This window comes from Lissotriton vulgaris, chromosome 10 (genome assembly GCF_964263255.1).
Source record: "Lissotriton vulgaris chromosome 10, aLisVul1.2, whole genome shotgun sequence".
Lineage (NCBI taxonomy): Eukaryota > Metazoa > Chordata > Amphibia > Caudata > Salamandridae > Lissotriton > Lissotriton vulgaris.
Genome location: NC_141698.1, coordinates 372,904,554 through 372,929,476, shown reverse-complemented (window position 1 = coordinate 372,929,476; position 24,923 = coordinate 372,904,554). Strand labels below are relative to the sequence as shown.

Here is a 24,923-nt window from a genome sequence, read left to right as displayed (position 1 = left end):
AGCATCTTTTACATTGAACCTAAGCATTCCCAATCTTACCAAAAGGGTGCAGAGGAGTACGTTCAAAAGACTGCCTGAAAAGAAACACATTTTTCAAATTGGAGGCTGTGATGAAAAACTGTGTCTACTGGTTACACAATTAACTAGTCCACTAGACCACAACTGGAGTAAGAGTGATTCTGACGGCAACGCCAATGGGCAGTCCTGCCCTGGGAAATGTCACTGTGCTGTAGAACCTGTCCAGCATTAGAATACAGTGGTCATTTACCGCATATTTAGGTGAAGTGGTAAAGCTGAGATTAGATGTCAAGTATCCAGTTTGGTGGCTAAAATGTGACCAAGTCTTCTGGCAGTGGTGGTTACTGGGTAGTATTCACGTAGGTATGGATATCTTCCATTGGTGAGTCAAAGTTTTAGACTATTTCATTCAGGTTGTGTACCAGAGTTCTTCAGTTTCTTAACTGGTTTCAAACGTTGCAATAGCAAGCAGTCAAGTCTTATTTCAGGAGGTGGTAGAAGGATTAGAACTCAAATTGAGTATAAAATAGTAATCACATTCGATAAGCTCAATCTCTGGCTGAGACATATCTTGTAACATGACTTAATTAAGAGGGGGAATATTTAGAATGCACTTCTGCTTACTCCATCAGAAGAACAAATTTTAATTTTGCATACATAAGTAACTCAAAGCTGCCACACAGAGGCATAAAGCTGGAGTTTTGTGAACTTCTCTTGAATGCAACCATCACTTAGGAGGACTAGGGCTTTAACACCTTGGCTCATTGTATTAACCTTTGAAGGATGAAAAGCCTTGTTGATTTTAGTAAGATTCAAAACTGTGCTCCCCAAGTTGCCTTAAGATTTCCACTGTTGGAAAGTTAAATGATTGAGTCATTTAATGATAAGATCGGAGGTTCACATCCAGGCGAGAATGCGAACAGTTGTTGTGTTAACAATTAAAACGTGGGGTAACTGTATCCCACTCCCCTCTCCGCCCTCCTTCCTCCGAGACTCGCAAATATGGAGAAAACAATGGCTTTTTACCATAAAAAAAGAGACTGCATAACCCTTACACTGTTACTGAAGTCTTGTACATAGTATATGCAATCTAACTATCTGCTTACCATAAAAATCACAAGCCTTCTTGCTTAAAATGCATTGAAGAATTTAAATATAAATGTGCAGGGAGGAGCTACGCGGGCATCCAAGATGGTTGCGTGAGCAGAGGGCTCCTGAGACCCGCGCCGCCCTTCTTGATCTATCCTGCAGATATCCTGGTCACTTCGACGGGCTTTTGAACTGCTACTCTCACTGATACCGTTGATCCTTTTTTGGTCAAAATCGGACCTTGGGGACCATTTCTACATCGTCTCCAACTTTCTGGCCTAACCCCCGACGCGACCGGGATCTCTACTGCCTAGTGTGGCCGAGCTGTAATGCAACAACAACGGCTGCCTGGCATTTGCCCCACCGGTGGTGTGCCACTTTCACTTTCGGTTTCCAGCCCTCTCGTCTCTGTCTCCTGGGGACCTGCCACTTTATCCTGGTCCGCTGCTCTCGCTGCGGACGCTTTCTCTCTTGGTGCTGGCAAGGTGGCCAGTGGCATTCACTCGTGAAACTGGACTTTTGGGGTTCGAGACTCGTCACCTTCCCGCTGCACCCGGGGGTCCCCGGCTAGCGCTGAATACAACATGGCGACGAAACCAGAGGCGGAGAAACGCAAGAAGACCACTACTCGCGGGGGGTCGATCCAGTCCAACATGATCGAGCGCTATACCCAACCGAGAGGTTCCCCCGGCGCTGCCAGTCGTGGCTTGGAGGACCCGAAGACTGACATGTCGTCTTCCTCAGAAATGTCCCTTCAGGACCTGTTGGCCGCCATTTCAGGCCTCAAGGCCGATATGAGTCAACAATACGAGGCCATCGTGTCCAAGATAGACACGGTGGCGGTGGATGTTACTCTTATTCGAGCCGATTTGGCCAAGACGAACAAGAGGGTCAAAGCATTGGACTTAAAGGCATCAAGTTTGGTGACGGACATGGCGGAGGCACAATCCGAGATAGGGAATTTGCGTTCCTCACACGATCTTTAGCTCAAACGCATGGAAGACTACGATAATAGGGCCAGGCGGAACAACATACGCTTGGTCGGAGTGCCGGAAGACAATGGTGCCGCCTCGATCGATTTACTGGTCGAGGAACTCATTGTCGCTAAACTCGCTCCCGCAGGTCTCAGCAAGTTTTTTGCGGTTGAGCGTGCCTATCGCTTCCCAGGTGGTCGAGTGAAGCCAGGGGGCCCTCCGAGGCCTATCATTGCTAGACTGTTTCATTTTCGGGACAGAGACGCTATCCTGCAGGCCGCTCGTAAACACGGCCCATTGAAGTACGATAATAACTCTGTCTCGATCTATCCTGATTTCACTCCCCAAGTGCAACAACAGCGTTCTGGTTTCCTTGGAGTGAAGCGTCGCCTGAGGAATCTGGGCCTGAAGTACGCAATGCTGTTTCCTGCTCGCTTGCGGATTGAGTTCAGAGAACGAGCCTACTTCTTCGAACAGCCTGATCGTGCTAGTGACTGGTTGGACTCGTTGCCGAAAGATGATACCGAGAGTGGAGGACCTGGTGGCGCAGACGGTGGTGCGACGGCCCAGGTTTAATGTGGGCCCCCAGTGGTCCGATTGAGACTATGAACTTTACAGAGTATCCTATATTGTATGCTTTATGATGGTGCCCGAGGTGGTGCGGGTACGGGTGGTTTCTCCCTTCCTCCTCGGGGGGTTCTTTGTGTAGATCAGATGGGGCGACAGGCACACTGCAGTTTGGGGTGGCTTTCTAGTCAGCAGGGGTGCAGGGTGGGGGGCGTTGTAACGGGTTCTTGGTTGGGGGGTGGTTTCCGGGGACTTGGTTGTGTTCTATGTTTTCTGTTGTTTCTCTTTTTTCATGGCATGTTACCGATTGCAAGTATTCTGGATCTGTGGTAATGGGAGGGGGTCGGGTTGGGTCATTTTTCCTGGGATGGGGGGGGGGGGGGGGGGGGGGGTGAGATGCAGGTTCTTTCTTGGAACGTTAACGGTTTGGGTGACAGGATTAAACGCAGCATTGTGTTACAATTCATAAGGCGCCATGCCCCTGATGTCGTGTTCCTTCAGGAAACCCACTTGATCGGTAATGCCTGTAAAGCTCTTGACCGTCGGGGCTACCGATTGGCCGCCCACGCTGGTTTCACCTCCGGGTCTCGGGGAGTGGGTATAATGGTTAAATCCTCCCTGGCCCTTGAGATTGATGATGTTGTCCTAGATGTTCGGGGACGGTATGCTGCTGTCTCCGGGAGATGGGAGGGACAGCCTATTGTGTTAGTGGTTGTGTATATTCCCCCGGGGCTGCAGGCTACCACATACGCCGATCTTGGCAAGACTCTTCTTGGTCTCCCTGATGGTCTGCTGATCATGGGCGGAGACTTTAACTCCGTGATGTCTGGTGAGTGTGATCGACTGCCCCCTAGAGTTCTGCCTCAGTCCCAGATGTGGCTCAATGATATGACTGAAACTTTTGGTCTGGTGGATGTTTGGCGTTCGCTGCACCCTGCCCAGACGCAGTACACCTTCCACTCTGGTGCGCATGGCAGCCTCTCTTGGATAGACTACTTCTTTATGCTGGCTTCCACCCTATCCTTGGTACGGGAGGTTCGTCATCTCCCCCGGGGTATCTCGGACCATTCCCCCTTGCTGATTAAGATATCTGTGGGTGGTCTTTGTGGTAACTGAGTTCCCCCTGTTCCCCCTTGGCACTTCCGGAACCCCCGGCTCCGCTCTGAATTGGTGAAGGCTATTGACTGGTACTTTGATGAAAATGTGGGTTCCGTGTCTTCCCCTACGGCTCTCTGGGAGGCCTTTAAAACGGTCATTCGGGGATCCGCACAGTCTCTTATTGCTGCTGAACGGAGGGCTAAGAGGGAGGCCGTTCTGGCCCTCGAGACTGAAATTACAGCACTTGAAAGTGAGCTGGGTGGGGATGACACGCCTGCGCTATTACACACTTTGGAGCTGAAACAGGCGGATTACAAGGCATGTGTTACCGATGCTGCTAAGTTGATGCGAGCGAATCAATTGGGCCGGCTGTATGATGTGGGTGACAAGGCTAGCAAACTCCTGGCATGGCTGGATAAGGCTGAAAGAGCGAATCGCGTTGTGCCCGTTATTGTTCGCGAATCTGGCGAAAGTGTGTCTGACCCCGGTGAGATTGTTGACTGTTTTGTTGATCACTTCCGGAAGGTTTATACCCCGGTGAGTGATCGTGATGAGGCTGATTCCCGTTTGCTGTTGCGTGATATAGCTCTTCCTTGTGTCTCGGAGGAGGAGGGCCTGGCTCTGGAGGCTCCCTTTACGGTGGATGAGATTGCCCTTGCTATCCGATCTCTGCGATCCGGCAAGGCGATGGGGCCCAATGGTTTGCCTATTGAGCTCTACAAACTTCGTCCGGACAAGATGGCTGCCCATCTGCGCAACATGTTTCTAGACGCGTTCGAGGCAGGAGTCCTTCCGCCTGAACAGCGCCTGGCTACTATAGTGGTCATTTATAAGGATGGCAAGCCTCGTGATCGCTGTACCTCCTATCGCCCCATCTCCCTGCTAAATGCAGATCCTAAAATCCTAGCCAAGGTTCTGGCCAATCGGCTATTGACGGTGATTTGCGACCTGATCCATCCGGACCAATCCGGCTTCATACCGCATAGGAACACGGCCCTTAATCTGCGTAGGCTTCATAGTGTTCTCGCGAGAGCTGCAACTCTCACGGAGCCTGCGGTGGTGGCCTCCCTAGACGCTACGATGGCTTTTGACACCATTGAATGGCCTTATCTTTGGGCGGCCCTCTCCAAGTTTGGCTTTGGCCCTAACTTTATTGCGTGGGTCAGGCTTCTTTATGAACAGCTGTTGGCTCAGGTCGTGGTAAAAGGCAGAAGTTCTGACCCCTTCCTGTTGGGCCGCGGCACCCGTCAGGGTTGTCCGCTTTCCCCGCTTCTATTTGCGTTGGCACTTGAACCCCTTGCGGCGTGGCTCCGGTGGGAACCCTCGATTAAAGGGATCCGGTGGGCGCCAGATCTGGAGGATCGCGTCTCACTGTATGCCGATGACATCCTTCTTTACTTCACTTCCCCTCAAAAGTCCTTGAACGTGCTCTTCGACGTTCTTACATCCTTCGGTAAGAACTCCGGATTGGTCATCAATTGGACCAAATCCTGTGTTTATGTCATAGCCGGGGTTCTGCCGCCATTGCCTAGTAGGTTTCCAATTTTGGTGGCGGATGACGGTTTTAAGTACTTGGGGATTCATATCTCTACGGTTTCTGCGGTGCGTTATGAACGGAATCTGTATGCTCCGCTCCGACGTCTCAAACAAGATGTGAGGCGATGGCGTGAATTGCCCTAGTCTCCGCTGGGCCGGGCGGCGCTTTTCAAAATGATGTCGCTCCCCCGATTTCTCTATGCGTTGCAGAATTTCTTCGACCCGGTCCCTGCTCGCTACTTTCACGAGATCGAGAGTTTACAGCGGCAATTGATCTGGGATGGTCGTGCCCGTATTGCGCTGTCTAAGCTCACCCTTCCCTGGTACGACGGCGGTATTGCTCTTCCAGATATCAGACGTTATTACTGGGCCTCGCACCTGAGCGCCATTAATCACGTAACGTACTCATCGGAACCCGCTCCTGCCTTTGCCCTGGACAAATTTTTACTGCCCGGTGACAACTTTAATAGGGCCCTGTACTCGAAGTCGCCATTCCGTCTCCTTACGGGTCCTACGAAGTGTGCAGTGCGGGCCTGGAGGGATGCAACTGTGGCTACGGGCTGGAGTGGCAAGCTGACGCGTATGACCCCATTGTATGACTCTGATCGATTGGGCAACCTCTGGCAGACGAAAGGGTTTGACAGGTGGGACATGATTGGGATCAGTAAGGTGGAGGATCTTTGGGCCAGGGGCACTGTGAAGTCTTTTGAAGCCCTGAAACTGGAATACCAGCTTGATGATAGGGAGCACTTTCGGTATCTGCAGATTCGGCACGCCTTGACCTCCGGGACTGATATTCCACAATCCTCCCCCCTGGAAGATCGTATCCTAGACGGTCACATCCCCGATAGTACGATTTCCTTAATATATAAGAAGCTCATTAACAACAGGGCTGACCAGCTGGGGAAACTTCGTGCTTCCTGGACAGCTGACGGGCTTGAGTTAGACGATGAGGACTGGCAGTCGGCTGTTTCCTCCCCTAAGGAGGTGGCTATTCCGGCTCGGCTTCGTTTTGTCCAGTTAAAGATCCTCCACCGTGTGTATGTAACTGGTATGCGACTGGGGCTTGTGACGGATGGACGGTGTAGGCGTGGGTGTGGTATGGATGGTACTTTTCTCCATGTTCTGTGGGAATGTCCGATTGTCTCGGCCTTTTGGTCCAGGGTGCACGATGTGATGGGACGTGTCACTGGAGTCCCCCTCCTTCCTGAGGCACGGCGTTGCCTGCTTAATGTGTGGGAGCCTACGGATTGTACTGCTGCTCAGACGTTCTGGGTCACTCTGGGCAACATGGTTGCTAAGAGGGACATAGCTCAGCTCTGGGGCTCCGCCAGACCACCACGGCTCAGTGCCTGGAAGGACAACATGGACTGGTGCATGTTTCGAGAAAAGACGGTGTATGAGGCACGGGGTCGTCCCAGGAAATGGTCCAGGGTTTGGGCACAGTGGAATTCATACCATGGCGATATTTGTTCCCCTCCGCTTGATTACGAGGTTCCTGTCCCCTCCTCCCCATGATTGGCGTTCCGTTTCCTGTTTTCCATATCATCTGTATTCTCTCTTCCTTCATGATCGCCCCCCCCCTTGCCAGATTTGCTCCTTTCTATATTTACTCCTTTTCTCCTCCCCCCCTCTTATGACCCTTGCCAGTATGATAGCATGTGTTTGTGTGTTGTTGTTTTTCTTCGACAAAATCATAAAATTAAACCTTTAATATCCTCTCAGTACGGTTTTATACTCCACACCAGAATGTGCGCTCAGTGATTGTCTTAACAGTGTACTGTCCTACTTTATTCTTTCCATATGTGTCATAGCGGCCGGCCCTGAGGGGTTGTAGGCAGACGCTGTGTACTGTGCATATCATAAATAAAGGTTTTAAAAAAAAATATATATATATATATAAATGTGCATAAGGGCTGGGCAAAACTATCTGAAGCATGATTACATCCAAACATGGTGTTTTTTTCTATAAGCATTCGACGCAGAAAGCTATATTTTTGCTACTTTTTCCCCCAGCATTGGCAAGCCAGTAGGGCATGCTAATATGCGCTAAATAACATTAGAGAATGCAAATAGCATTTGTGAATGCCTGTGTTTACACAGGTTGGTACATTAAAGCTAGCCACACTGGCTTTAACAAAACATCGCCCCTTCTGGGAAGACTTAGACGAGTTCAAAAAGGAAGGCCCTTAACTTTATTGTGCTGCTTCCCCACGGTAAAGTTAAATAAAGTGTTTCGCTTCTTCGGACTGTCTACTTTGTTCTTAAAGCAAAAAATTGCCAGCTACAGCATCCTCAGAGGACGATGGCTGGCAGTTTGTGTTCAACAAAGGAATACTGCGGAGTTTCAAGTGAGCTAACAAAGACAGCAACCTATCAGGTGGTCATCTTGCTTTCAGACTGATGTCACTACTTCCAAATATTTACAATTTCGGCAGTAAACGTTGCCGACTTCTTGATTTTCATAACACTAAAGGGATGCAAATGGGCAAAGGAAAAATTAAGCACCGGCCTCAAAATTTGAAAAACATGACTGTTAAAACAAGCATTTACAATGCAATGGTCTCGGCATTCTTAAAGTTAGAGCTATTGGCATTGCTCATGACATTATTTTTATTTATGCTTTTGTTTTTAAAACATAAATAAATGGCATTGTCATTTACAATGCCTATAGCAGGTCATAAGCCTCCTTTTGTTGGAGTCTCCTGGCTGTCAGCAGTCAGGAGCCTCACACCTGATGCAAATGGAGCGGAGGGCTCTGTGCGTGTGTTTGGGGAGCTCTTTGCGTGTGTGTGGGGGGCTCTTGTGTGTGGGGGGCTCTTGTGTGTGGGGGGCTCTTGTGTGTGGGGGGCTCTTGTGTGTGGGGGGCTCTTGTGTGTGTGGGGGGCTCTTGCGTGTGGGGGAATCTTGCGTGTGCGTGGGGGGCTCTTGTGTCTGTGGGGGGCTCTTGCGTGTGTGGGGGCTTTTGCGTGTGTGGGGGGCTCTTGCGTGTGTGTGGGGGGCTCTTGCGTGTGTGTGTGGGGGGGGGCTCTTGCGTGTGTGTGGGGGGGCTCTTGCGTGTGTGTGTGTGGGGGGGCTCTTGTGTGGTGTGTGGGGGGGCTCTTGTGTGGTCTGTGTAGGGGGCTCTTGTGTGGTGTGTGTGTGGGCCTCGTGTGTGTGTGGGGGGCTCTTGTGTGTGTGTGGGGCTCTTGTGTGGGTGTGTGTGTGTGCAAATGCAATACGTCTCGCATTTGCGACAGAGTAAGCTATTGGCATTGTAAATGACAATGCCATATATTTATCTGTTTTCAAAACCAACACATAAATAAAAAGTTTGTCATTTACAATGCCAATAGCTCTAACTTTTCCGAAGGCGAAACCGTTGCATTGTAAATGCTTGTTTTCCCTTTGTTGATGAACTTGCCTGCTGGACTATTTGGAGCTGTCTGGTGGGAGACCAGACTTGAACTTTCCTGATTACAGCTCCATTCTCCTTGCCATCAACTTTTCCTTAGTGGTCTCCAACTTGATCCCTTTTCCCATGCTAAGTGAACTCTATGGAACCATCCTCCTGCTTTTGTTGTGGTAGCAAACTCAAACCTGAACCATCCTCTTGGTGGATTCTTTTATTCAGATATAGATTTAATTTGGCTAACTCTGTGGCTTTATACTCCGAGCTGTAAGACTCATGACTGAACTGCTTATAATGTGACTTATATGTACTGATTTTGGATCTTTATTACAATAACCTAATTATCTAAATGTGTCTGAGTCTTTTATTGTGTCTTAATATTTTTTCCATGGAAACTGTGCTAATAATTATCTGATGTCTAGTGCATGTCAGAGAGTGTTATAATCTGAGAATAATGTACTTAAACTTGATCACTAATTTGTGAGTTGGCTACTAATTATTGGTCCTCACTGAGTGGCCAACAGTTAAACACGAAATTCGTTTTATTTATTTAAATGTTACCTACCTCTAACCGGCCGTAATCTTTAGTTTACTGAACCCCCACCCTGCCCCTCCCCCTCCCCACATTAGCGCCCCGCAGCACTCCCACCACAGGCTCCTACTGTTGGGTTGATAGGGAGATGTAATGTGATAACGAGGACTATTTTTCCCTGTTATTTATACCTATTTTGGTATACACTGCTTTAGCTCCCCAAACGTTTTTTTGTAAGATCAAGACCAGTTGGCAGAAGTTTATATGGTCTTATAAGAAAACCCAATCCCATTTAAAAATAACCAACTATACTACAAAAAAACTACAGGGTGTTTTCTGTATTTTTTTTTTGGTCTGGTGGGCTAGTTTCTACTGTTGATTTTCCAGATGTTACCACAAATATTGCCTGCTAAAAGCACAAATGCATATAGCCTCCCATACTTTGCAAAACAGAAATGCAACGTGTCCGTAGCGTACAATTCCAAAACTGCCCCAGTTTTCAAATGGGAATCAGTTTTCCAGCTATCTGACTATCTATTTGGGACCACTTTTATTTGCAGCCCTTATCTGTTTTCTGTCCTAGTCACCCTCGCTAATAACAACACCTGAGAGGGAGACCTCGGCCTTCTGCTGCTCTGGTCGCTGTCTGATATGACGAATGGGCGCGCGCAGCAATGAATGTCAGCGCCTGGGGCGCAGCAGGTGACCCTGAGTCTGAGACCGGCCCTGGCCTCTGCTGGCTCTGCCCATTCACTATTTGTTGATGGTTTATGAGAGGGGCGATCTGCTAACATCGCCGCACCTTTCGCCACGGGGGGAGATGAAATAAAAATAGACTTGTCGACTCTCCTAGTTTAAGCTACCCATGATGTCACTCAGCGATTAAGCATGCTAAGCAAAAATATTTCTTGAGTAACATTTGTAGTAAAATGAGGCATTACATCATGCCATTGGGCCTATATGAAAGACTTTCATCCTGCTATAAACATGGACAAAGTACAATAAAATCTCTATTATCGCTGCGCAGGGAAGAAATGACTTGATCTCACTTGCGATTAATGTTGTCCTTCATCGCTTTCAAATATGTTTATAACACATTATTTTTTGTTTATATGTTATTGCCATGTTACTTGTGCATACAATGTTTCGTTACTTCATATTCTTTCATCTCTATTTTCCTCTTAGTCGCCATTATTTTTGTTTTTTATTTGAACTCCTGCTTCCTATGAAGCAAACGGTAAATAATGTCCTATTTGTTATATGTATGCATTCTGATTTGTGCTGAAAGTGGTGGACACATGCTGATAAATGTGTAACTATCCACGTTCTGTAAAGTGTTCTAATGCACTCTTTGCCTAGATAGAAATCTTTTTTAACCTAAACAAGTAACTAAGCTTGCCACGTGGGGCATGGGTCTAACGGTAATTTAACCCCAGTTTGATTAAATAAATAAGTAAATTATAACATAGTATAAGAGAATACCTTTGTAAACCAGTAGGGTCGATAAATATATTTTGTTCAGTATAAAATTGCTGCGTATTGAGCAAAAGGGCAATTGGATGGGAATGGTGAAATGTGCAGCAGACATTCATGCAACTCCTTTCATTTCTGAAATCACCTCGATCTTATTGAGGATCAGACTTCATTCTAGAAAAGAGAGAAAAGATGTTCCTGCATTAGCATCCCCCTGGACAGTCTCACACGCTGTCATTACGGGAACTGCACTTGTGTGTGCCACGGCCTGGCGAGATCTGTATTTTAATAATGGTCAGTTTCATAGTTTGTATCGCTAAGAAGTTGCCTGATTTCTCTTAGACAACCCTAGCCACCAGTATTGGGTGTGTGAGAACTGGTGTGAGGCAAGGTTTCAGCAACCAAAGCACTAAGCCAGCATCATAATAAGTTGATCATCCGCGCCTGGACTGAACAAGCTTTTATACCCAACGAGCTGCAAGCGAAACCTAACGTGGGGCGGGACTGAGAAAACGAAACCTATCGTGGGGCGGGACTTCCGTTTTGTGAAGCCCGCGCCCACGGAGTGCCTGGAGGAGCACCGAGGGAGAGCCCCGCGGTCGGAGGGCCTTTGACCGGTGAGCGGAGCGGAGGGGGGGGGGGGGAGAGAGAGAATGCCTGTATGTCTGCGTGTCCGGAGGGCCTTTGACCGGTGAGCGGAGCGGGGGGGGGGGGGGGGGGGAGAGAATGCCTGTATGTCTGCGTGTGTGTGTGCGCGACGGCGGAGGGGTGGGGGGCGGGGTGCGACGGCGGAGGGGAGGGGTGCGACAACGGAGGGGTGGGGGGGATGCTCGGTGCACGTGTGTGTGTGTGTGTGTATGCATGCGACGCTGGGTTCGCTGTATGTGTGGGTGCGTGCGTGCATGAGCGCTCGTGTGTGTCTGTCGCTGTTTCTGCGCATGCGCGTGTGGTGTAGCTGCTTCCCAGGAGACAGCAGCTGAGCGCGTTCGCGAGCGCGTGGCCAGCGGAAATCGCCTCCAGAGAGGCAAAGCGCGCGACAGACCCTGTCTCCTGGGAAGCATCGTCCCTGACATAAGATCTCGGCGGAGACGCGCTTACGCGCGTCTTTTAGCCGAGACCTAAAAAGTGTAGATAATGAAAATTCAAACAAACGTAACAAACAATGTATACAATTTTTAATATAATGCTTATGAAAGATGTCAGTCTTTAGAGGTCTAAGTGAGTGGCAATCCAAACAGGTTTTGAAAAAGGTTGGAACTCTAATGAAATAGGCTGCATGAGAGGTCTTCTTTACAAAGAAAATGGAGTATTGGCTAGTAGACGACCAAAATAAAATGTTGGCAAAAAACAGAGTCTTGATTCTTGCCCATATGTTTACTATGGTCGTAAGTGGGATTGTTCAAGTTGCACCAGCTTTAGAGAAATAACAGAGAGAAAGTTCTAATAACTGAAAATCAAGGATGACTAATGAATAAAACAATTATTATTTAAAAATAAATGACAGGTTGTTTATACATGTAATGCAATGTAATACTAAATGTGAAGAGACTCTTACAGCACACTATATCCATGTTCAAAGGTGCCAACCGCAAGAGAATGGTCAATCTTCTTACCGGACCCGCTGGATGAGGAGACCAGCGTCCTTAGCAGCACTCTGCGTCTCCTCTAATCGGGCCAAGAAACCCTTTCGGACCATCTCCTGCTCCATAAGACATCCTTCAGCCACTGCTCGCAGCTCCTGCTCCTGCGATACTTGACCTCTCAGCAGCTCTGCCTCCTCACATTTCTACAAAAAGGGGAAATCAAGGGCAAGCAAAAACCCTTATCAGTAGCATAGTGCAAAATCAAATTTGAGTAAAATAAAAATAAAAAATTAAATAGTTCTTTGCTCACTTTGTGCAGCTGTATGGCTAACTCCTGCATCTCCGCCTCCAGGCGGTCTGCATAGGCCTGCTCCAGTGCATCGCTAGGAGGTCGTGCACTGCTGTGCCAGCGGGCAATGGCAGACGTCATCTTCCGCTTAGGTCCGAACAGGCTTTGGTTGAGAGATAAGCATTATTTACTTGTACAGCCAATAAGACAGATCACTTAGGACTTTAGAAACGTTAAAGAAGAACAAATCATTTACCAACCAGCATTATTATTATGTTTGTGTTCACATATGGACTACTGCATGAATGGCTAAAATAAATAGTGAGGACTTAAACTTGAGGCATGCTTTGCTGTGGTGGAAAAGTCATTTTACAATGCTGTAAATGATATCTAGTAGTAATGAACAAAATCTCATGGTGGTTCCATGTTTATTATAAGATCAGCAGTCCCCTGTAGATTTTACATGAGAATGGTCTTTTATTATACAAGATACCTTCTTGTTGGACCTATGTGGAGAGAAACACAGGCAAGCAGTCAGACTGCTCATTGATCAGATTAGATTTGCCATACATGCTCATTGTATCAATAATAATTCAAATGTCAAGACACACCTTTATGTTTACAGTAAGCCACTGAGAATCCACAATGATAAAGTAAACGTCCTTCAGAGTATGAGGCTCTTTTTCAGGGGCCAGCACCACAAGTCATTGGGTACTCCAATATTAAAGATATACTTTTGTATTTTGAATGTTTTAAGAAGTGCAGGCTTTTCTCCAAGTAGCAGTAGCGTTTTAGAAGTTATTGTCTGTTGTAGCAGGAGCACTGTAAATAAGCTGTGGATGGATTGATGTGAGGGGGAGGCACGGCTGGTGGAAATTAATTACACAAACCAGGATGTGTTAAGAGGTGGGGCGAAACACACTTTGGGTCATTTTATATAGTACACTTTACTGGTGGATTTAAACTTCTACATCAATATGTCCCTGGATTCCTACCCTTGCAATAATTCATGACCACAAGGTCACACCATAGAAGTACCTGTAGTATTTACTGTCTTTTCTTCGTTCAACTTTAAATACAAGGATGAAAACTAAAAATAATGATACCCAGAAAAAACACAAATGTATTTACTTTTGGTTCTAGAATCACTTGGGCTCATATCGAATCAGAGAACTTTGCACCAAGGATACTATATTAGTTTTCTGCTCCATCAAAGTAGAGTCTTTATACAAGACTTCCGGTTTTACACAGCGTTTCCTACTTTATGTAGTGCTGTTCCACCCTTCTTTGGAGTTTCCAACATTTGCTTTCTTCTTTTTATTGGTGAAAAAACCTTCCCTCATGGAGTGATTTTTCACTAAAGAGGAGCACCTCAATTTTGTACAGATCCCATCAGCTATTTGGTTTGTCAAATAAATTTAGTGTGGCTGTTTAAGAGGCAACGTGCCAATCCGGCCCTATGGAATTAAGATGGTGTCCATGGCAATGAGAACATGAGAACCACCTAATGTACCAACTCTGACCTACAGCATGAAGAATGAGCCCATGGCAATCAGAATATCAGCACCACCTGGTGTACCAACCCTGACCTACGGCATGAAGAAGGAGCCCATGGCAATCAGAACATCAGCACTATCTAGTGTGCCAATCCTGACCTACAGCATGAAAATGGAGCATATCAGAACATCAGCTGACTTTTAATCTCTCACCATGCCAAAAACACTAACCCATACATCTTCTCTGGGCTTTCAAGGTGGAGAGGAGGACCAGAAGGTTTTCTCCTTCAATAAAAGAGGTAAGACTGACCTCGGTCATGTCTGCAACACTTCTGGTGTGGCCGCCATACTTTTGGCGCAGGTTCTCCTAGGTGTTCCAGACCTTCATGATGCTCCCATCTCCAATGAACAAGTATATAACATCATCTCCTACAACATCGTCCTTGTGGCTCGGTCTCTTCTCAGGTCAGGTGGATGCTGGAGCACAGACAAATCTGCCTATTTAGTGGCAAAGCCATAGAACCTTTTAATGATCCTAAAAAGAAAATAATGCAGCCAATGTGCAGTGTATAGTGGTCTCTTCACTGATCAGGAGGTCTTCTCTGAAACCTAAAGGTCATTGATCATGATTAAAAGAACCTAGTTCTTCCTTCTGATGACCAGAAAGGGAAATAAGATTTAGAGTGCGAGACAGAAACAGGGAAACCTGTTTCCTTGAAAGGACAGTGTCCTTATTGATCAGCTTTTTAAATCTCCAGTGAGCTCAGGCTTGTAGGATCCTGATTGAGCAAACTTGAAACAAGTAAGAAAAAAGCTATTTATTAGTAACAATAGGTTTATATTTTATCTGTTCTAGATCCAAATGCTGGACTCTGTATTTTTGAATAAAAATCATGAATGTTAATCATGGCCAGGCTCATGGTGTTCCTTGAAAATGTCAACACAAAATTCACAATTCATTTCCAGTTCTGTACAAGCCATGTTCAGGTTAGAGGCTATCATTGTACACATATTAGAATAAATTATAGCGGCCTTGCGCTTCATCAGGGAGGCGAGAGAACCTCAGGTGCAAAACCATTATCACACGCACATTTCCTTTAGATCCCCAAAGAAAGGTATGAGCACTGATTTGCTTTGAATAGTGTTTTCTTGGTCTGGTAAGCAACATTTTATTTGCTAGTGGATAACACTACCATATAGGTTGCACACTCCAGTGTGCATTCTGTAGTTAGTTAAATTTTTGTCTCGCACCTCAAATATAAATAAAAGTTGTTACTGTCACCTAACAGTTTGCTTCAGTCATTCTAGTAGAGGACAGATCTCTCAACTGTATGATATGCTCTCTCTTGTGGTCTTGGAGTAGAGAAAAAAAAGGAATTCAATGTTTTTAATGGGAAAAACAGAGACCACATTTGGGGTGACTAGTGGGTGCGTGCAGAAGGCCCCCCCACTCTCAAGGCATCTCAAAGGAAGTTGCTCTCAGAAGTCTATACTGTCAATTTCAGGAACTTGAGATGTGGACAACGTCCCAGGGTGCATCCTTAAAAACTGTGGATGCGCATGAAATGAACACCTTGTAATTTGTTGAGCACAGTGTGAAAACGCCAGTTGTGTGGTCTACAATGATGCCATAACAAAAGATAGGGAATACTTCTTGGCAATATGTGGTAGGAGTGGTACTGGGAAGAAACCTATACAAATATGCTGCAACAACTAATTTACCAGCACTGATCCTTAATCCCGTCTAGTCACACTATGTACGTCTGCAACTGAAACAAATATTTCAAAGAAAATGCACATCATTTGATCTCCAACAAGCACATGCTACAAATGATACTTAGGAGGTACAAATGATCCCTGGTTAGGGTAACCTTCCTGAATTCATAACTAAGCTTCCAAACTCCCCTCATGGCTGTCTGGCTGCATAACTTGACAGATCCAGTGAACAATTAAACCCAATGGTTTCCTGACTAGCAATCTCTCTCAGCAGAAATAAGTCAACCACATGATAATACATTTTTTGAACTGGACTCATTTTTCTCTGTAGGATTTGTTTAATTCAGTATTCTTTAACTTTTTTCTCAACCCTATTAAAAGTTAAAGGAAAAAACCTGGAGACTGGACTAAACTTTACATAAAAACATAAGAAATAAAAAAAGGTCTGGTGGCAGGGAATCATTCTAAGATTATAAGTCTGGGTCTCAAACCTTCAATTAAGAAAATCAGTAACTCGTTGATTTGAAGAACACATATATTCTATATATACACAGTTTGACGCATAGACAAAGACAGGATATGCCCAGAGTCAAGCACCTAAATTAGGATTAGAACCCAGATCTCCAGGTTCAAAGGTCAGCAACATGCCCAAAAACACATCATCGTCAATTTTCTTCTCTGATGTCCATGCAAAGGGACACACCTGATGCCAACTTCTTTGAGATCTGCCTCGGTGAGTGTGAGAAAGACACGGAGGTCCACATCCTGGCTTTCAAGCACAGGCAGGTACTTCAAGCAGCCAATCTGGTCCAGAAACTCTGTCAGGTCCTACAACGATGAAGAAACACACATAATGCAGATTAGGTCGTTCGCAGATTAGTAGGGGAACCAAAAACATCCTATATCAATGGGTGGGGATTAAAGTGTACACAAGTGTATTCCGGGCAGCAGTTGTGGTTTTTCTACACTTGGGATGGTCTGTAGCACAGTACAATCCTGCTGGCATGAAATACAGACTGCTCTATCAAGACAGAGCAAGAAATACAGCTGCCCTCCTTGATGGCGCTACTAGGCCATCCAAAAGATGTATCTGCCTTGTGCAGGAGATATGGTCACTAGCATTCATACTGGCCAAGAGAAGAATGGCTTTCAGATGGGGAAGAGGACGTGCACTCAAGTTTAAGGCCTGGCTACAAATCCAATGTACTGCAACAAACAACTAATTTTATATGATGAATTATTGCCACCCACGTCCAGACCCTGTGCTGTCTGGCAACCTCTGCACAAGTATCTCCAGTCTCATTCACTGGATACTACATCTGCTAAATGACCGGTACCCGATGCAGAGCTCAGCAGATACTCGATAATTCCTATTAACAACAATTGGTCTGGAAACCAGCCCTAAATGAGATTGCGCCACCATGTGTCATGCAGGATGTGTTCGATACAATGGTCTTCATATTCAACAGTATGGGATGCTGGGAGGTCTGGGCCCTTCACAAATCTGTGGATATAGGATTGCCATGTACTGACAATGTGTTTTTGCTGCTTTTATGAAAAACAAAGATTAAATATATATGTATATATATATATATATATATATATATATATATATATATATATATATATATATATATATATATTTAACACAAGTGTTAGGAGTACAAGACCTCAAAATAAAGTCCCTATTTTGCCTTTTGCAGATTAAATGGATGGGGGCTTAATTTCACAGTTCTTTAAGTTCTACTGTAGCGGTGTTCGTGACCTAAATTTTCCTTCTGGAAAGGACAAAAGCTCTATATGGCTTGTCTCAAACTTGACAATTCTAGATGAAAAGAGCGCAACATATGTCCTGTGCCATATCAACTTAGAACAACTGAAAACAAAGACCTGTGTCAGAATGGGTGTGGCAGAAGCTCTGCCCATGTTGGTGGTTTGCCTGAGCTCTGCCTTGTTGTTTCTATTCAACCACCACAGTAAGCTGATGTCATGGGAGAGGAGCCACACCGGGATGCAAAGCATGACGTAAAGCATATCTTCTTCGCCTTGCTTGACACCAAGACAGAAAAAAAATTGAGGCTTATAGTAAGTGGACATGCTCTTAAGACAGCTCCACTAATAGTCGATGTCTCTTGTTTTGCAAATTACTGAACAATCTTCAACTATTTAAAAACCTACAAAGTTGAAACCAGTTTTAGAATTGTCGGTCTGTGGGTGACTAGTTCGTAGAAAGATTTAATAAAGCAAAGTACATTTTCTGCAGCGTGTTTGCCTTTAAAATGCAATAATAGTAATAATAATACACAAAAAGACCGTAGACCTACGTTTCAGGTGCTTATCACCCAAAGAATCAGAATAATTGAAAAAGCCCACAAATATGGTGTACACATTAGATCCTGAACCAAAGACTTTACTAAAGGGACCAATAGTTTCCGAGTGTGGATGCATTAGGTTGAATCCTCATTCTTAGTTTAGGTTCCCAAGTACGGTGGACAATCTTGACCGATTTGTACAAATAACGTAACCATACAATCTGTAGAGATTTTTAAGAAAAGTCAACTCTTTGGAGTTTTCTTGGCACTGAAGCATTATGAAAACAAACAAAAAAAATCTGATTAAAAGTCTCTTTGTAGGTTTTCTGCCCTTTTCCAGAAGGGCAAATGTGCCTCGCTAGAGATCGATGCTATGCTCCAACTAGTCTGAAACACATGCTCTCGTTACAGGAGTTCTGAAAGTGGGTAGCCACAGTTTGCAAAGGAATGCAAGGGTCATCTATGATCATGCATCAGACAGTCTGCCTTCACATGTGGGCTGCCCTTGCTCCTAAAGTATATTAAAAAGTGATGGTTAGAATGCTTGAACTCAGCCACTAGTAATCACTGGGCTATATCCTCCCTGAACCAGAACATAAGCAACCCAGGACCATTTTACCCTACTTAGGGCTCCTCAGCCAGGTATAGCTTGTTTCCAGTCACTCGGTGTGCATGGGACCAACGTTTGAACATATCATATCCATCCCACTTTGGTAAACACACTAAAGTAAACAAAAAAGTGATGGATGGAATGTTTGAATTGATCTCAGCCTCTTGCAATCACTCGGGCCGCATTCTAGTTCATCATTATTTTGCACACTATGCCGCCTAGTTTGGACCAAGCCATATGTAAATCAGTCTTAACCCTGTCCAATGGGAACAGTCCAGCCCAAAATGCCAGGTCAGGGAATGAAGTGGCAAGGTGCTAGTGAAGGTGCAGACATTCAATTCAACAGATTAAATACTCAGCAAGTTAATTTTTAGGTAATCACAAACTTTGGCCAAGGACTACAGATGTAAGAATGGAAATGCACTTCATGGAATGGATTCTCATGTGAGACGCCAGATTTGTCGCCAAGAGGAGGGTTGCAGATAAATTCAAGAATTGAAATTGGTAATGTCCCATGCGCGATTAGAAATGGATGTTAACACACTACATTTCATTATTCCAGTTACACCAGTTTCCCTAGATTATCCCCTCTATAAGGGAATCATTTGCTCTCTTATTCTTTACGAACTGTTTTTGATTACTATTACAGCTTCACTTTTCTTACCTTGGGCCCTGTGTACTGTGGGTCCTCTGGGCCTGGGAGACTATGGTGTGGGCCGTGTGTTCCAGAATTCACTGAGGCGTGGGATGAATGACCATCACTATGCCAGTTTTTGCCTTTGGTGACATGTTTGGCCTGCTTCCGACTGCCAAACTCTTCAGCAAGGTCAGAGTCCTGTCAAGCAGAGTAAATAAATATAGAAATACAATGACGGATGTTGGATTATCAACAAAGAACCCATTTGATGTGCAACAGAGAGAAATGATGGAGAATTTGTGAAGGAGCATTGAGAGCATAGAGGAATAAGAAATACATTACTTACCTGGAACTATAGTTCTCCAGTATTGGAAGCTTTCATAGATTCACATGCGACCCACCCTACTCCCCGGGGGAAGCCCACCTTTATCTATCTCAGCATATTAACTTTAGCACTGGTGCTCGAAAATCTGAGGTACTGAGCTTCTCTCTGGAGTGTTCTAGAGGGTGGTTCATGCTGATTGGTTAAGGCAAAGCTTGGCCTCTTTTTTTAATAATGACTATGATAAGCTAATAAAATAAGAGACCTAGGCCTTTTCTAGTCTATACCTATCACTCTACTACTACTACTACTACTACTACTACTATTATTATTTTGAAGCACCGGGGGTTCCCATCAAGACTACTGGGAATGATTCAAGCATGTAAATTTATGAAAGCTTTCAATACTGGAGAACTATGGTTACAGGTAAGTAACTTATTTCTTACTCCAGTATTGAAACTTTCATAGATTCACATGCTTGATTCAGAATAGCAAGCAGCCAAGTAGCACATTTACCATAGCCTTTACCAGCTTAACAGGAATATGCATAAATAAAACCTCCAAGTAATCACTAAACAATATGACAACCATAATCATATCAATAACAATTGAGGAATAAATTCCTTTAAGCGTTAAAGTGCATGGTTTACCCTATGGTAATGTGATGCAGCAGAAGAGGTGGGGGGGAGGGGGGGATAGATGCCGAAGTACTGCTTGACCTACCGTTGTGTTGTTTAAAACTGCTGAATCCAGGCAGTAGTGTTGAGTAGATGTGTCTATTCTTCCACGTTGCTGCATGGCAAATCTCAGGAAGGATATGACAAAAATGTAAGAAGTAGGAGGTGCACTGCTGGGTTGTTGCAGTTTCACAGTGAAGATTTAAACAGATTTCGGGTGCTCTTGAGGGTGGTGCAAACCGTCCATGCACCGGATATTTAGGAAGCTGAGTTGTGTATACAGAAAGCCTTCTGATACATCCCCTGTTAAGGCACACCAGTGGCGTTCACATTAAATGATTCGCAATATAGCTGGTTGATAAGTTCAAAATTTTCAAGATTTTAATAACAATTCTTCATACTGATATTCACAACATATCAGTAACGATAGGACAAGAGGTTCATTGGGTGCCAGTTTTAATTCAGAAAGTTTCAGTAGGAAGTTGGTTGTGTCCTTGATGTAGCTAGCTGATTTAATGACAAGCGGCTGTAGGTACTTGTCAATAAACTTGCCAGGTATCTCATGTATCGATCCTTTGTTTACATTGCTCCGCTATTATTTTCTTCTGACCACTTGTTCCCACCGTTTTACTAACATTTCCACCGCTTCTTAAACATGGCCGCCACTCTAACCCCCCTTACACCACCATATGCACCTCGTCCCTTATTGATTTCTACCACCACGCATACGCGCCTCCAGCCACTGCATGAATACACCGGACTCACTCTCATTCACGTTAACGACCCACAAATGGAATGAACCACAACGCACGCTACACCGTAGCATGAAGTAAGTCTCCCGCCCACCTCGTCGACCGTGATCTTCTGCCGATAATTTCTTGTCAGATACATGCGCTTTGCATTGTGTCAAACACACGCGATTAGATTCCCACACCACCTTTTCCCTCACGTATTAAGCCCGCTGCACTAGCGCACTCGAATTGTGTCGTTTAATAAAGCACAACCCTTCACTTAGTTCACGTTTAAAACCCAACCCCCACCCTTTTTGTTAACACAGTCACTTATCACGCCTCATTTTTCTTCCTCTTCAGAACTCCGTGATCAAGGGCATTTATGCCCGAAATGCATTGGGGACCAACTTATGCATCAACCCAATGAATTTGTATCGTTACTGATATGTTGTGAATATCAGTATGAAGAATTGTTATTAAAATCTTGAAAATTTTGAACTTATCAACCAGCTATATTGCGAATCATTTAATGTGAACGCCACTGGTGTGCCTTAACAGGGGATGTATCAGAAGGCTTTCTGTATACACAACTCAGCTTCCTAAATCTCAGGAAGGGACACTCCCATATATAACGCTGCAGACGTTGGAGGATTGGGCTCGGACTCTCGAAGGCTGTGGTCTGCCTGCTTTGTGATGGCAAAATTGTATGGTACTTGCGATCCATCTAGAAATACTTTGCTTGGAGATTAGGAAACCTTTCCTTGGCGCATTGTATGCGACAAATAATTGAGAAGTCTTGTGAAAAGCTTGTGTCCTATGCAGATAAACGTTTAGGCAACGCCTGACATCCAACGAGTGAAGAGCTCCCACTGCAGTCATTGATCGATTCAGGAAGAAAGTCTTTAGTACCACAGGCTCATTAAGGTGGAAATCCGATGGAACCGTGGGTATGAATTTTGGGTTTGCATCAAGGAGAATTCCGTCTGTTTTGAATTGCAAGAAGGGTTCCTCTATAACAAAACCCTGAATTTCAATGACCCCCCTGGCTGAGGTCAGGGCAAGAAGTAAATCCAACTTGCTTGACAGGAACTTGATCTCCACTGAGTGAATTGGTTCAAAACGGGGCTTCATCAATTGCGAAAGAACAGTGTTCAACTGCCAGGCCGGAGGTGGAGTCCTTATAGGAGGAAAACACCAGAAACAGTCCTTTGAGGAACTCTGAATATTCTAGAAGAACACAAAGGTGGAGTGGAAAGTGATTGATCTACTGTAACAGGAAATGGCCGCTTAGTGAACCTTTATTGAGCTATGTGCCAAGCCTGATTTCGCTAGCTGCAAAACGTAAGGTAAGACCTGCTCTGGAGAGGACGACAGTGGATGTATACCTGCTTGAAAGCACCATATGCAGAAATGCTTCCATTTAGCACTGTATGCTTGTTGGTACTGTCCGCCTTAGCTCTGGCGAAGATATCTCGGCATTCCCTGGAAATGTTCAAGTGCTGGCACTCATTGAATTCAGGAGCCTTTCAGACAATTGTATATACCTGGAAACCGGGTGTAGGATCTTCCCCTGGTTCATAGTTAGAAGATTGAGAAACACTGGAAGTCATAAGTGCAGGACCAGTGATAGAAGCAGAAGTTCTGTGTACCAGTGTTGAAAGATGCTGGACCATGCCATTGAAAAAGCATTCCCCCATGACCCTTTTTAGGATGCCAACTTGCATAGTACTGGAATTTGTGGTTCTGGGGAGTCGGGAATAGGTCCAATTCTTGTGTGCCCCAGTGTAGAAAGAAGATGTGCAGAGTTTGCTGGTGCAGTTCCTATCCGTGGCATGATGTCGTGAACCTGCTGAGTGTGTCTGCAATCATGTTCTGACATCCTGGAACGTGTTCTGCTCGGAGGCAGATTCTGTGAACCATAGCCCATTTCCACAACTTCTGTGCTGCCCTGGAAAGTTTGCAAGATCTTGTGCCACACTGTTTATATAGTGCATCGCTGTGGTACTGTCCGTATGGACGAGCACTGATGAATGCTGAATCCTGGGAAGAAAAGCTTGCAGGGCTAGATGTGCTTCTTTTAATTCCAATAGATTTATATGGCATTGACTTTGAGTCCGATGCCACTTACGACTCACTTGAAGCACTTGGAGATAAGCTCCCCATCCTTCCAGTGACGCATCCATGGTAATCACAAAGAGTGGCTCTATGTGTCGGATAGACAGCCCTGCTGGCAAATGGGTTTTGTTTTCCCACCACTCCAATACTTTTAGCATGTGCGAAGTTGTCTTGATGATGTCGTTAAAAGAGCCTTTAGACTGGCCCACTGATTGTCCAGTTCCTCCTGCATGGGTCGCATTTTGAGGCGACAGAATGGGATCAGCGGTGTGCATGATGACCTCATTCCCAAGAGAGACTTGTACAGTCGGACTGAAAGAGACTTTTTCCTTCTGATTGATTTTGTGAGCATGAGAAGTCAGTGTTGGCGTTCCTCCGCAGGATAAGCCTTTTAGCACACTGTGTCTAACTTGGCTCCCAGAAATACAATAGTTTGCGATAGGCCCCGTCTGGATTTTTGCAGATTGAGAGTGAGACCCAGCCATTGGAAGAGAACTGTGCAGGCCTTTGTAGACACGTGTGCTGCCGATTTGGAAGGTGCCTTTATCAGTTAGTCACCCAGATATGGGAAGACTTGATGTTGATGCTGCCTGAAAAACGCTGCAACTGGAGCAAGGCACTTCGTAAAAATTCTGGGTGCAGATTTTGAGTCTGAAGGTGAGCACTTTGAACAGGAAGTTGGACCGGGCAACCAAAAACCTCAGGTATTTCCTTTGCCTTGGGTGAATGGGTATGTGGAGATAAGCATCTTGGTGGTCTAAAGAGGACTTTAAATTACACTGGTTTAGGAGTTTCAGAACCTGCTGCAACATGAACATCCGAAAGGATTGTTTTTTCAGGTAGAGGTTGAGGCTTCTGAGGTACAAAATTGATCACCACTCCCTTATGATTAAAAAGAAACGGGAGTAGAAGCCTCTGCCCCTGTGGGAGACTGGCACTTTCTCAATTACCCCTTTCAGGAGCATGGCGTTGACCTCTTATTGAAGAACTTTGGAATGTTTTTGGTACAAGGCTTGTGGTGGGTTTTATGGTGGTTTTTGGATAAACTCCAGTATATGTCCAAATCGGACAAGGTGGGGAACCCACCTGTCTGTGGTAATTGTTTTCCATTGGTGAGGGTGATTGGAAATGTTACATGCGAGGTACGAGGTGTCCGATGGGAGAAATTGAAGAGAATGCGGTGGAGGAAATGGACAACATTATTGTCGACAGCCGACATTCTTGCCCGCCCGTGATGATTTTCCCCTGATTGATCTGACATAGGATGTCTGAGGAGGTTGTCTTTGTTGGAATTGGGAACGGTAAGATTGAGTATTTGAGAAGTATGCTGGGTAACAGTATTGTTGCTACCCTCCCCTATGGAAAGGCTGCCCTTTACCCCGGGAAAGGAATTTTCCTGAACTGCAGCGCCCCAAAGACTTGGCAGTATCCGTATTTGCCTTTATTCTTTTAAGGGCCTCCTCCACCTGGGCTTCCAAAGAGGTCCTATCCATCCTACGGGAGATCCAAGATCTTATTCTGAACCTCCGGCTGGAATGAAGTAGCCATCCTTGTCTTCTAAGAACTGTCGCACCTGCTAACTGCCTGAAACCTGTGATGGCAATATCCATGGCAGAATCTATCATTTTATTGGACGCTCTTTCTCCTTCATGCAGGATCTTCTTTGCCTCCTCCTTAGCATCCTCTGGTAGTTGGTCCATATAAGGGGCTATGTCTGACCACATCTGGCGTTCATAGTGCCCTAAGATCGCCAGAGA

The 24,923-nt window shown here is 45.3% G+C and overlaps 1 protein-coding gene across 2 annotated transcripts in view; it reads right to left on the bottom strand.

Moving 5' to 3' along the window:
- Positions 1-24,923, bottom strand: part of ANKS3 (ankyrin repeat and sterile alpha motif domain containing 3) — a 230,495-nt gene that overhangs the window by 23,896 nt on the left and 181,676 nt on the right. For both annotated transcript variants that reach the window (XM_086941195.1, XM_086941196.1), the window contains exons 10-13: positions 19,349-19,519; positions 16,466-16,590; positions 12,572-12,713; positions 12,292-12,464 (exon numbers count right to left, since the gene is read on the bottom strand). In XM_086941195.1, coding sequence (XP_086797321.1) covers positions 12,292-12,464; positions 12,572-12,713; positions 16,466-16,590; positions 19,349-19,519 — 611 coding nt within the window. The remainder of the gene's footprint in view (positions 1-12,291; positions 12,465-12,571; positions 12,714-16,465; positions 16,591-19,348; positions 19,520-24,923) is intronic.